The sequence below is a fragment of the Oncorhynchus kisutch genome, unplaced genomic scaffold (assembly GCF_002021735.2).
Source record: "Oncorhynchus kisutch isolate 150728-3 unplaced genomic scaffold, Okis_V2 scaffold4036, whole genome shotgun sequence".
In the NCBI taxonomy this organism is placed as follows: domain Eukaryota; kingdom Metazoa; phylum Chordata; class Actinopteri; order Salmoniformes; family Salmonidae; genus Oncorhynchus; species Oncorhynchus kisutch.
The window spans coordinates 17,501-31,071 of NW_022265981.1; the positions used below are offsets into that span (position 1 = coordinate 17,501).

The window sequence follows — 13,571 nt, forward strand, 5'->3', positions numbered from 1 at the left end:
AGGATCCAAAGTGCTAGAGGTCGGCCAGACACAGACCAGCCCCAAGACAGGATCCAAAGAGCTAGAGGCCGACCCGACACAGGCCAGTCCCGAGACAGGATCCAAAGAGCTAGAGGTTGGCCCGACACAGACCAGCCCCAAGACAGGACCCAGAGAGCTTGGGACCAGCCTGGCCCAGACCAGCCCCAAGACAGGACCCAGAGAGCTTGGGACCAGCCTGGCCCAGACCAGCCAGGACCCAGAGACAGGAGCCAGAGACGGCCCTGAGGAGATCCCCTGTACTGCTGCCTTCAGAGTTCAGAGGGTCCAACCACAGCTCCGCTTGGACAGTGATAAGACTGGATTTAGACCACAACCACCATTCTGGATGGATAAAGAAAAGTCTGGGTCTGAGAACAGGCCGAGGAGGACAGTACGCTCTCTGAGCTGCAGCAGTGAGCCCTTACCTGGCCCCATTGGGCCCCTGTTTGGTCATAACACTGACCCCCTTTCTAAGCCTCTCTCTAGCTCTGTCACGGACTCGCAGCCTGGACATAAAGACCCAGACCTCATCCACCCTCTAAATGACACCCATCTCAGACGTCTCTCTTCCAGTCCAAGCCCCTCAGGCCTCTTTCAGATCCCAGAGTGGCCTTCTCCAACCAATTCCAACCAGCTGGGAAAACGGGTCCTGAGGAAGCTCACCAAGTTCTACAGCTTGCCCAGTTTCTGCCACCTGTGGGTGCAGTGTGGGCGCTACCAGGTTTGCTGCCCTGTCAAGGGACTTCAGATCGCCCCAAAGCTCAGATCTCCCCAAAACCCTGGTCCTCCTCTGGGTGTAGGAGACTCCGCTGTTGGTCTTGTTCCTCTGTGACTCCAGTAGATACCGCTAACTTTCCTGCTCTACTGTAGCCAAGGTTAGCTCCTGGGTCCTATTCATTAGGCACAACGTAGCAAAATGTTTTGCAATGGAAAATGAAAATGAATGTACAAGACCACCTTGGTCCAATCCATTTTCTTCCATTTGGTGCCTGATGCATACGACCCTGTAGTCTCCCTACCAAATGTTTCCCACAAACACCTTTGTGGTTTCAGGGTGTAGAGATGGCAGAGCTCTGAGGTCTTTAATTTATTTTAGATTATTTTTTACCAGATATTTAAAAAAATAAGTGACACAGCCACACATCTCAGATAGATATACAATGTGTTTTTTGTATTTATTAGAAAATCAATCTATATTTATTTATTTACAAATGTTCCATACAGTTTTCAATTTTCACATTGTTTTTCTATAGTCATAAAATGTACATCGGATGAATAATTTGACAGTTAATTTTAAAATAAGAGATTAACAGTTAGAAAATATGTAAATAAAAAATCAATCATAAGTGTATCTTTCCATCAGAAATAGAGTGGTACATCTCCTGTGTCATGGGGATGTATCCCTTACTGTCCTCCAGGTAGTATAATCGATCCTGCATCATGGCTGGGTTGAATCCCTCTTCAGCTAGCTTCACCTTCATATGTTTGAACGTTCCAGTCACAGCCAGGGAATTCTGGGATATTTAAAATAAATTACATTAAAATATATGTTTAATGAATATTAGGCGTTTTGAGAAAATCTTTAAAAAAGGTACAACCTGGGATCAGGGAATCTCTTCAACATGTCCCAGGCGGTGGCTTTGAGTGCAAATAAAAGGTGACGATGATTGTAATTAGGACATTATTTCCACGGGATCACCTGTATGCGTATGAATCGTGGTCGAGCGTAGCTGGGCAGGGAGGTCTTGACGTGCTCCAGCGTGGCTTTACTGTCAAACTCCATGTCATCTTTCAGTTTGATCGTTGCCATTCCAACCCTCCCCTCGTGTCCTGTGGGGTACGTCACAAAGCAGGATCACCAAGAGAGACAGCTGACTTAGATACATGTTCAGAAATTACTATTGATTTTGAATTCTCCCCCTTTAATGTCCTGGTCATTCACAGCCAACATGAGAAGAACACACTGGGATAACAACTACACAATGATGTGACTGTGAGTGTTGTAGGTGTGTATTGTTATATGCAGCTATATATACTATGTCAACTGTGCGTAGTGTATATAAAACATTCTATGAATAAACCTATTCTATAAAAAATAAAAATGTTTAATGAGGTAAGAGAGTCTGTTAAATGAACCTAGCTACCTCTGGATAAGAGAGTCTGTTAAATGAACCTAGCTACCTCTGGATAAGAGAGTCTGTTAAATGAACCTAACTCCCTCTGGATAAGAGAGTCTGTTAAATGAACCAAGCTACCTCTGGATAAGAGCGTCTGTTAAATGAACCTAGCTACCTCTGGATAAGAGAGTCTGTTAAATGAACCTAACTACCTCTGGCTAAGAGAGTCTGTTAAATGATCCTAGCTACCTCTGGATAAGAGAGTCTGTTAAATGAACCTAGCTACCTCTGGATAAGAGAGTCTGTTAAATGAACCTAGCTACCTCTGGATAAGAGAGTCTGTTAAATGAACCTAACTACCTCTGGATAAGAGAGTCTGTTAAATGAACCAAGCTACCTCTGGATAAGAGCGTCTGTTAAATGAACCTAGCTACCTCTGGATAAGAGAGTCTGTTAAATGAACCTAACTACCTCTGGATAAGAGAGTCTGTTAAATGAACCAAGCTACCTCTGGATAAGAGCGTCTGTTAAATGAACCTAGCTACCTCTGGATAAGAGAGTCTGTTAAATGAACCTAACTACCTCTGGCTAAGAGAGTCTGTTAAATGATCCTAGCTACCTCTGGATAAGAGAGTCTGTTAAATGAACCTAGCTACCTCTGGATAAGAGAGTCTGTTAAATGAACCTAGCTACCTCTGGATAAGAGAGTCTGTTAAATGAACCTAGCTACCTCTGGCTAAGAGAGTCAAAAAGTCAAATCACCTGGAATCTTGACACCGTAGACGTTGGCTTCTTCGATACATTCCACCATGATCAGGTGCTCAGTCACCTCCGTGGTGGCCACGTTCTCTCCTTTCCACCTGGATGTTGACTCATATCAAATTAATTCAGACAGTAGCCTGGCATAGAACCCAAAGAGCAAGCAGAAGCAGACTGCAAACCCTTCCAAGAAGGAAGAAACCTAGAGAAACCCAGCTCATAACTCAACCTGCAGGTGATTCACAGGACAATAACATTACATCTATAGTATTAAACCCAGCTCATAACTCAACCTGCAGGTGATTCACAGAACAGGACATGCTATTTTTTTAACTTTTATTTAACTAGTCAAGTCAGTTAAGAACTAATCCTTATTTTCAATGACAGCCAGTGGGTTAACTGCCTTATTCAGGGGCAGAACGATTTTTTACCTTGTCAGCTCAGGGATTCGATCTTGCAACCTTTCGGTTAAGTGTCCAACGCTCTGACCACTAGGTTCCCTGCCACCCCATAAATACCTTTAACCCAGCTCATTATTAAACCTTTAGTTGATAACTACTAAAGTAAAAGTAGCTAAAGCGTTTCTGACCTGAAGGTGTCTCCGATGCGGTCCATGAAGTAAACAAAGCCCTCGTGGTCGATCCTCAGCAGGTCTCCACTGTTGAAGTACAGATCTCCCTTAACAAACACATCTCTCAGCTTCTTCCTGTCTGTCTGCTGCTGGTTATTAGCATAGCCACTAAACGGAGCCTGCGCTGTAATCTTGGCAACCAGCAATCCAGTTTCTCCTGAGGACCAAAACAACAAGTAATGAGGTGTGTGTTTGTGTGTGTTTATGTGTGTGTTTGTGGGTGTATGTATGTGTGTTCTCACCTTTAGGGACTTTGATACAGAAACCTCTAGAGTCTTTGACAGGTTCCTCTCTCTCTGTGTCATACTGAATCAGAACGTAGGAGAAGTTTGCCTGCGAACACACATAGAACGAACAGACAGACAGACAGACAGACAGACAGACAGACAGACAGACAGACAGACAGACAGACAGACAGACAGACAGACAGACAGACAGACAGACAGACAGACAGACAGACAGACAGACAGACAGACAGACAGACAGACAGACAGACAGACAGACAGACAGACAGACAGACAGGACAGACAGACAGACAGACAGACAGACAGACAGACAGACAGACAGACAGACAGACAGACAGACAGACAGACAGACAGACAGACAGACAGACAGACAGACAGACAGACAGACAGACAGACAGACAGACAGACAGACAGACAGACAGACAGACAGACAGACAGACAGACAGACAGACAGACAGACAGACAGACAGACAGACAGACAGACAGACAGACAGACAGACAGACAGACAGACAGACAGACAGACAGACAGACAGACAGACAGACAGACAGACAGACAGACAGACAGACAGACAGACAGACAGACAGACAGACAGACAGACAGACAGACAGACAGACAGACAGACAGACAGACAGACAGACAGACAGACAGACAGACAGACAGACAGACAGACAGACAGACAGACAGACAGACAGACAGACAGACAGACAGACAGACAGACAGACAGACAGACAGACAGACAGACAGACAGACAGACAGACAGACAGACAGACAGACAGACAGACAGACAGACAGACAGACAGACAGACAGACAGACAGACAGACAGACAGACAGACAGACAGACAGACAGACAGACAGACAGACAGACAGACAGACAGACAGACAGACAGACAGACAGACAGACAGACAGACAGACAGACAGACAGACAGACAGACAGACAGACAGACAGACAGACAGACAGACAGACAGACAGACAGACAGACAGACAGACAGACAGACAGACAGACAGACAGACAGACAGACAGACAGACAGACAGACAGACAGACAGACAGACAGACAGACAGACAGACAGACAGACAGACAGACAGACAGACAGACAGACAGACAGACAGACAGACAGACAGACAGACAGACAGACAGACAGACAGACAGACAGACAGACAGACAGACAGACAGACAGACAGACAGACAGACAGACAGACAGACAGACAGACAGACAGACAGACAGACAGACAGACAGACAGACAGACATAACAAGAGAAGACAATGATACACCGTATCAATCAATCAAATGTATTTATGAAGCCCTTCTTACATCAGCCGACGTCACAAAGTGCTGTACAGAAACCCAGCCTAAAACCCCAAACAGCAAGCAATGCAAGTGTAGAAGCACAGTGGCTAGGAAAAACTCTCTGGAAAGGCCAGAACCTCGGAAGAAACCTAAAGGAACCAGGCTATAATGGGTGGCCAGTCCTCTTCTGGCTGTGCCGGGTGGAGATTATAACAGAACATGGCCAAGACCTTAAAATGTTCATAGATGACCAACAGGGTCCAATAATAACAATGCATGTACATAAACAGTGTAATATACTGTATCTATGTCACAAAAAGGAATCTTTCAGAAGTATTCAGCCTTGGCGTTTTTCCTATTTTGTTGCATTACAATAGCTATATAATACGAGTATCTAATAACAATGAAGATAGTATAGTGCCACCAGAAAACAAAGATGTTCTACTTCTATTTGAGTTTCCAAACAAAACAGTGTCCTGACACACTTCATCACACTTCATCACACTTCATCACACTGACGTAATACTGACGTAATACAAGGTAGTCTTTCTCAGAAGCTCAGTGTCTGCATCCCAACGGCACCCTATTCCCTATATAGTGCACTACATTTGATCAGAGCCCTAGGGACCCTGGTTGAAAGTAGTGCACTAGAAAGTGAATAGGCTGGTATTTGGAACACAACAGCCATTATTGTCCCAGACAGTAGTCTCACTTTATGAAGGAAGTGCTCTTTGCCAATCGCTCCGACTTTCCCGATGTAGTTGATGAAGCCGACGTTTCCCTCTGTGGCGCCGTAACATTCACAGACACGGATGTCACCAAAACGCTGCAGGAACTCTGACCAGGTGTCTGCTCTAAGCCCGTTACCCAGGGCCAGACGTACCTTGTGATGCCTGTCATTATCTTTCTGAGGAGAGAAGAGGAGAGAAGAGAGGTGAAGAGACAAGGGGAGGGGATAAGGGAGGAGAGAAGAGGTAGGGAGAGAAGAGGTGAGGAGAGAAGAGGGGAGAAGAGAAGAGAGGATAGGATGTACAGGCATTTGGTTTACATTGATTAATGATTTAATACTATCAGCCCATTTATTTAGGGTCGTTAATGGTCTGAATGATGAAAGTAACAGGAGTGTTCCAGTACCTTGGGAGAGTTACAGAGGTACCTCATGATCTCTCCTATGTACTGGATCACTGTCACCTTGTGTTTCCTGCAGTCATCCCAGAAGTTAGAGGCAGAGAATTTACGCCTCAGGACAACGGTGTTGCCTGAGAGGAGAAGATAAAGCCCCAACATTCAACAGAGCTCACAACCTCATGGACAAACAAACTAACTCACTAACTGACTGACTAAATGATTACCTAACAAACTAACTAACTGACTGACTGGCTAAATGATTACCTAACAAACTAACTAACTGACTGACTGGCTAAATGATTACCTAACAAACTAACTCACTAACTGACTGGCTAAATGATTACCTAACAAACTAACTCACTAACTGACTGACAAAATGATTACCTAACAAACTAACTCACTAACTGACTGACAAAATGATTACCTAACAAACTAACTAACTGACTGACTAAATGATTACCTAACTAACTAACTAACTGACTGACTAAATGATTACATAACTAACTAACTAACTAATTGACTGACTAAATGATTACCTAACAAACTAACTTACTGAGTGACTAAATGATTACCTAACAAACTAACTAACTGACTAAATTATTACCTAACTAACTAACTAACTAACTAGCTAGCTAACCAACTAACTAAAGCAGTCCCCTCTGAATGGTTCTGGTTAGGGCCAGGAGTTGTTCCTGACCATGTGACTGGACCAGGAAGGAATAACTCTGGGCCCTAGTTAAAGGCTACAGCACAACTAAGGCCTAGGAGTTTTTCCTGGTTGATTTGAGAGTCTAAGGTCATTATTGACATAAACAGCTTGGAACTCTGTGAGTGCGTCTCAAATGTAACCCTATTCCCTATATAGTGCACTACTTTTGACCAGAGCCATATAGACCCTGGTCAAAAAACAAAAGTAGTGCACTATAAAGAGAATAGGATGCCATTTTGAATGCACTCAGGAACTTTGGAACTGGAAGTACTAGAAGTCACCTCAGAGCCAAGTCACCTCTACTCCAACGCCCAGAGTAAAGAGACACTCCATTAAACAACCCTTAGTAAACCCTGGTCAACATCATAACAACGTTATTACACATGACGGCCCTCAAATAACATGGAACGTGTATTCAGAGACATTTGCATTTTTTTATCATCATCATCAGTGCCAAGTCAGGAGGGATTTTTACATAGAATTTCAATTATTATGTTTTTCTCTCTCCATTTGAATGTAGTCATTGTAATTGCTAGAGATGGCATGGAACCAGTTCTGAACCAGTTCTGAACCAGTTCTGAACCAGATCTAGAGAAGTTCTGAACCAGATCTGAATCAGATCTAAAGAAGATCTGAACCAGTTCTGAACCAGTTCTGAACCAGATCTAGAGAAGTTCTGAACCAGTTCTGAATCAGATCTAAAGAAGATCTGAACCAGTTCTGAACTAGTTCTGAACCAGATCTAAAGAAGATCTGAACCAGTTCTGAACCAGTTCTGAACCAGATCTAAAGAAGATCTGAACCAGTTCTGAACCAGTTCTGAACCAGATCTAGAGAAGTTCTGAACCAGATCTAAAGAAGTTCTGAACCAGATCTAAAGAAGTTCTGAACCAGTTCTGAACCAGATCTAGAGAAGTTCTGAACCAGATCTAAAGATGTTCTGAACCAGTTCTGAACCAGTTCTGAACCAGATCTAAAGATGTTCTGAACCAGTTCTGAACCAGTTCTGAACCAGATCTAAAGATGTTCTGAACCAGTTCTGAACCAGATTTAAAGACGTTCTGAACCAGTTCTGAACCAGATCTAAAGACGTTCTGAACCAGATTTAAAGACGTTCTGAACCAGTTCTAAAGAAGTTCTGAACTAGTTCAGTTCTTCACACCTCTTCATATCTTTCTCCCATATACTGCACTACTATGAGGTGCATGTAATCCATGCAGGAATTGAACCCACGACCTGGCGGCTGCCAGAACAACACTCTCACCAACTGTGCCATACAGTACAGTAGTGTACCTCTCTCTATAGCTCCAGTCAAACCCATCATGAAGCCGGCGGTGTGGTAGAGAGGCAGGTAGATGTAGATGACATCATCAGAGGCCACACCTGAGATGGCCTGCATAGAGGAGGCCATGTACAGCCTCTCCTGTGTGATCACCGCAGCCTTCGGCAGACCTGAGGACGAGACAACAGGAAGGGCAGGAAACAGAGAATCAAGGCTGATAAAAATCTCACATGGTACCTTATATCTTTGACCAATCAGAGTTGTGCAATCTAAAAATATTTACCTGTCTGCCATAAACATCAGTAGTATTCTACCAGATCTAAAGAAGTTCTGAACTAGATCCTATATCCTTATGTACATATTCTTTATCCCCTTACACTGTGTATAAGGGCGGCAGGGTAGCCTAGTGGTTAGAGTGTTGGACTAGTAACAGAAAGGTTGCAAGTTCAAACCCCCGAGCTGACAAGGTACAAATCTGTCGTTCTGCCCCTGAACAGGCAGTTAACCCACTGTTCCTAGGCCGTCATTGAAAATAAGAATTTGTTCTTAACTGACTTGCTTTAACTGACCTTAAATAAAGGTAACAAAAAAAAAGTTAAAAAAAATAAGACAGAAGTTTTGGAATTGTTAGTTAGATTACTTGTTGGTTATTACTGCATTGTCGGAACTAGAAGCACAAGCATTTTGCTACACTCGCATTAACATCTGCTAACCATTTGTATGTGACAAATAAAATTTGATTTGATTTGAGTTGATATTTAATTCACACTACAGGGCCAACCGGAGTCATACTGGTCTGGACATCAGTAGTATTCTATCTAATTCACACTACAGGGCCAACCAGAGTCATACTGGTCTGGACATCAGTAGTATTCTATCTAATTCACACTACAGGGCTGACCAGAGTCATACTGTACTGGTCTGGACATTTTATTTTTCACATTGTTCTTTCTAGCAGACTTCCTGCAACTATGCTGGATGCATAACCAGGCCAGTCCAGTCCAGCTTACCTGTAGTTCCTGACGTATAGATGTAGAGGGCAGGGCTCTTTAAGGTGACCTTTGACCTGAGCTGTGGGTCCAGAGGTTGATCTGAGGCCTGCTGTATCCTGCTGCTGCTCAGAGTATTCACTCCCTCCGTCACACACTTCTCCTCCTCCTCACCCAGCACAAACACACGTACACTCTGCTCCCTCAGAGTGGGGAGAACCTCCTCTACCGCTCCACGCAACTCTGGGGGAGGAGAGTGAGGGACACAGACAGAGCAAGCATGAGACAGAATCCTACTAATTCTGGCCTGTGCACTACTAGCACTGCCTCCCACTAGCTGCATAGAGGGAAAGGAGGATACCTAGTCAGTTGTACAACTGAATGCATTGAACTTCCACATTTAACCCAACCCCTCTGAATCAGAGAGGCTGACATAATCAACATCCACATTTTCAGCGTCCAGGGAACAGTGGGTTAACTGCCTTGCTCAGGAGCAGAACGACAGATTTTTACCTTGTAAGTTAGGGAATTCGATCCAGCAACCTTTCGGTTACTGGCCCAACGCTCTAACCACTAGGCTACCTTTCGGTTACTGGCCCAACGCTCTAACCACTAGCCTACATATCGGTTACTGGCCCAACGCTCTAACCACTAGCCTACATATCGGTTACTGGCCCAACGCTCTAACCACTAGCCTACATATCGGTTACTCGCCCAACGCTCTAACCACTAGGCTACCTTTCGGTTACTGGCCCAACGCTCTAACCACTAGGCTACCTTTCGGTTACTGGCCCAACGCTCTAACCACTAGCCTACATATCGGTTACTGGCCCAACGCTCTAACCACTAGGCTACCTTTCGGTTACTGGCCCAACGCGCTAACCTCTAGCCTACATATCGGTTATTGGCCCAACGCTCGAACCACTAGGCTACCTTTCGGATACTGGCCCAACGCGCTAACCTCTAGCCTACATATCGGTTATTGGCCCAACGCTCGAACCACTAGGCTACCTTTCGGTTACTGGCCCAACGCGCTAACCTCTAGCCTACATTTCGGTTATTGGCCCAACGCTCGAACCACTAGCCTACATATCGATTACTGGCCCAACGCTCTAACCATTTGCCTACATATCGGTTACTGGCCCAACGCTCTAACCACTAGCCTACATATCGAGTACTGGCCCAACGCTCTAACCACTAGCCTACATATCGGTTACTCTCCCAACGCTCTAACCACTAGCCTACATATCGGTTACTGGCCCAACGCTCTAACCACTAGCCTACATATCGGTTACTGGCCCAACGCTCTAACCACTAGGCTACCTTTCGGTTACTGGCCCAACGCGCTAACCTCTAGCCTACATATCGGTTACTGGCCCAACGCTCTAACCACTAGCCTACATATCGAGTACTGGCCCAACGCTCTAACCACTAGCCTACATATCGATTACTGGCCCAACGCTCTAACCACTAGCCTACATATCGATTACTGGCCCAACGCTCTAACCACTAGCCTACATATCGGTTACTCGCCCAACGCTCTAACCACTAGCCTACATATCGGTTACTGGCCCAACGCTCTAACCACTAGCCTACATATCGGTTACTGGCCCAACGCTCTAACCACTAGCCTACATATCGGTTACTCGCCCAACGCTCTAACCACTAGCCTACATATCGGTTACTGGCCCAACGCTCTAACCACTAGCCTACATATCGGTTACTGGCCCAACGCGCTAACCTCTAGCCTACATATCGGTTATTGGCCCAACGCTCGAACCACTAGGCTACCTTTCGGATACTGGCCCAACGCGCTAACCTCTAGCCTACATATCGGTTATTGGCCCAATGCTCGAACCACTAGGCTACCTTTCGGTTACTGGCCCAACGCGCTAACCTCTAGCCTACATTTTGGTTATTGGCCCAACGTTCTAACCACTAGCCTACATATCGAGTACTGGCCCAACGCTCTAACCACTTGCCTACATATCGGTTACTGGCCCAACGCTCTAACCACTAGCCTACATATCGAGTACTGGCCCAACGCTCTAACCACTAGCCTACATATCGATTACTGGCCCAACGCTCTAACCACTAGCCTACATATCGATTACTGGCCCAACGCTCTAACCACTAGCCTACATATCGATTACTGGCCCAACGCTCTAACCACTAGCCTACATATCGGTTACTCGCCCAACGCTCTAACCACTAGCCTACATATCGGTTACTGGCCCAACGCTCTAACCACTAGCCTACATATCGGTTACTGGACCAACGCTCTAACCACTAGCCTACATATCGGTTACTGGCCCAACGCTCTAACCACTGGCCTACATATCAGTTACTGGCCCAACGCTCTAACCACTAGCCTACATATCGGTTACTGGCCCAACGCTCTAACCACTAGGCTACCTTTCGGTTACTGGCCCAACGCGCTAACCTCTAGCCTACATATCGGTTATTGGCCCAATGCTCGAACCACTAGGCTACCTTTCGGATACTGGCCCAACGCGCTAACCTCTAGCCTACATATCGGTTATTGGCCCAACGCTCGAACCACTAGGCTACCTTTCGGTTACTGGCCCAACGCGCTAACCTCTAGCCTACATTTCTGTTATTGGCCCAACACTCGAACCACTAGCCTACATATCGATTACTGGCCCAACGCTCTAACCACTTGCCTACATATCGGTTACTGGCCCAACGCTCTAACCACTAGCCTACATATCGGTTACTGGCCCAACGCTCTAACCACTAGCCTACATATTGGTTACTGGCCCAACGCTCTAACCACTAGCCTACATATCGGTTACTGGCCCAACGCTCTAACCACTAGCCTACATATCGGTTACTGGCCCAACGCTCTAACCACTAGCCTACATATCGGTTACTCGCCCAACGCTCTAACCACTAGCCTACATATCGGTTACTCGCCCAACGCTCTAACCACTAGCCTACATATCGGTTACTGGCCCAACGCTCTAACCACTAGGCTACCTTTCGGGTTACTGGCCCAACGCTCTAACCACTAGCCTACATATCGGTTACTGGCCCAACGCTCTAACCACTAGGCTACATATCGGTTACTGGCCCAACGCTCTAACCACTAGCCTACATATCGGTTACTGGCCCAACGCTCTAACCACTAGCCTACATATCAGTTACTGGCCCAACGCTCTAACCACTAGCCTACATATCGGTTACTGGCCCAACGCTCTAACCACTGGCCTACATATCAGTTACTGGCCCAACGCTCTAACCACTAGCCTACATGATATTGTAAACGGCAACACCAAGGTAAGTGGGCTGGACTTACCTGAAGCAGCCAGGAGCACGTTGGTTCCACAGCAGGTGAAACAGTGCAATAAGGACTTGGACCTGATGTTGTAGTTGAGCAGAGCGGCTGTACATCCAAGTTTAGCCAGGGCCAGCCAGATAAACACATACATGGGCTCGTTACCCATGAAGAGGGCGACAGTGTCCCCTTCCTTCACGCTGGCGTGCTGTGAGAGCGCCCGGGCCAACTTGTTGCTCTGCTTGTCAACGTCCCGGTATGTATACGAACTCTTCTCGAATACAATAAACTGTTTGTTGGGGTGTTTTTTGACCTTATCGAGAAAACAGTCCAGCATGCTGTAGAACGGTTTGCTCCTCTTGATTCTGTTAATTCGTAACCCGAGTAAGATGCAAGTTACTGTGTAGCGCAGCTCCTGCGTAAAATAAGGATTTCTGAGATAAAGGAAGAGTGGCAGTATAGCCAATCCTGCCAAAATGGTATATAATAACACGTACATGTTGAAAGTTAAGGTCTGCTTCTTTGTGATTGTCAATAAAAGGTGTCTCCTTCTTGACCGTGCTGTTTAAGAAAGTAACAGGTTATTGCAACACCTCCAGTCCACAACTCTCCACGACCTTTGGACGCATGTAGGCGTTAAATCCCCAACAGCCAATGGCGTTGCGAAGAATATAAAGTAAGGAAGTAGTAGGATGTTCTATTCTTCTAATTATGACCATGGCAGTGACATGTTACAGACAGACACCTCTAGGGCATTGACCTCCATGGGCAGACTGGCCATCTGGCATCTTTTGCCTATTGGGCCAGTCTATCTTTATTTTTTGGGTCACAAGGAAAATGTTCTGGATAATAATGCTGGGGGCGGTTCGAGGACAAAATGGAAAATATGGCCCTATGTTGGAAATGCCGGAGCTGATTTCTGGTCCCAGTTTACCCCTGCTGACCTCTATCCATAGATCTATATAATTTCTCCTTGTTTGAGAGTAGACATTTTATTGTGTTATGGCCTGTGGGGCTGTAACAGCATAGGCAGGCTACATGCTGGTCCTGTTGGGAGAGTCAGAAGGCTCAAACATACGTTTTTATTACATTGTAATAT

The 13,571-nt window shown here is 45.6% G+C and overlaps 1 protein-coding gene and 1 pseudogene across 1 annotated transcript; one reads left to right on the top strand and one right to left on the bottom strand.

Moving 5' to 3' along the window:
* LOC116373399 (histidine decarboxylase-like) overlaps positions 1 to 1,176 on the top strand; it is a 15,235-nt pseudogene extending 14,059 nt beyond the window's left edge.
* Positions 1,167 to 13,057, bottom strand: LOC109882237 (very long-chain acyl-CoA synthetase). Its single transcript, XM_031821948.1, has 10 exons — positions 12,494 to 13,057; positions 9,196 to 9,417; positions 8,197 to 8,355; positions 6,201 to 6,325; positions 5,779 to 5,973; positions 3,771 to 3,861; positions 3,487 to 3,685; positions 2,901 to 2,998; positions 1,721 to 1,851; positions 1,167 to 1,535 (listed from the first exon to the last, which is right to left on the bottom strand). The coding sequence occupies exons 1-10, from the start codon at positions 12,969 to 12,971 to the stop codon at positions 1,362 to 1,364; spliced, it is 1,872 nt and encodes a 623-aa protein (XP_031677808.1). The 5' UTR covers positions 12,972 to 13,057; the 3' UTR covers positions 1,167 to 1,361.
* Between the last annotated feature and the right edge of the window lie 514 nt (positions 13,058 to 13,571).

Bases quoted from the DNA above. Each gene is read 5' to 3' on its own strand.
- LOC109882237 (XM_031821948.1), bottom strand. From the start codon at position 12,971: ATGTACGTGTTATTATATACCATTTTGGCAGGATTGGCTATACTGCCA. The intron at 5,974-6,200 runs GTACTGGAACAC...TTCTCTCCTCAG, and splicing joins ACCTCTGTAACTCTCCCAAG to AAAGATAATGACAGGCATCA. The intron at 1,536-1,720 runs GTGATCCCGTGG...TAAATATCCCAG, and splicing joins CACGATTCATACGCATACAG to AATTCCCTGGCTGTGACTGG.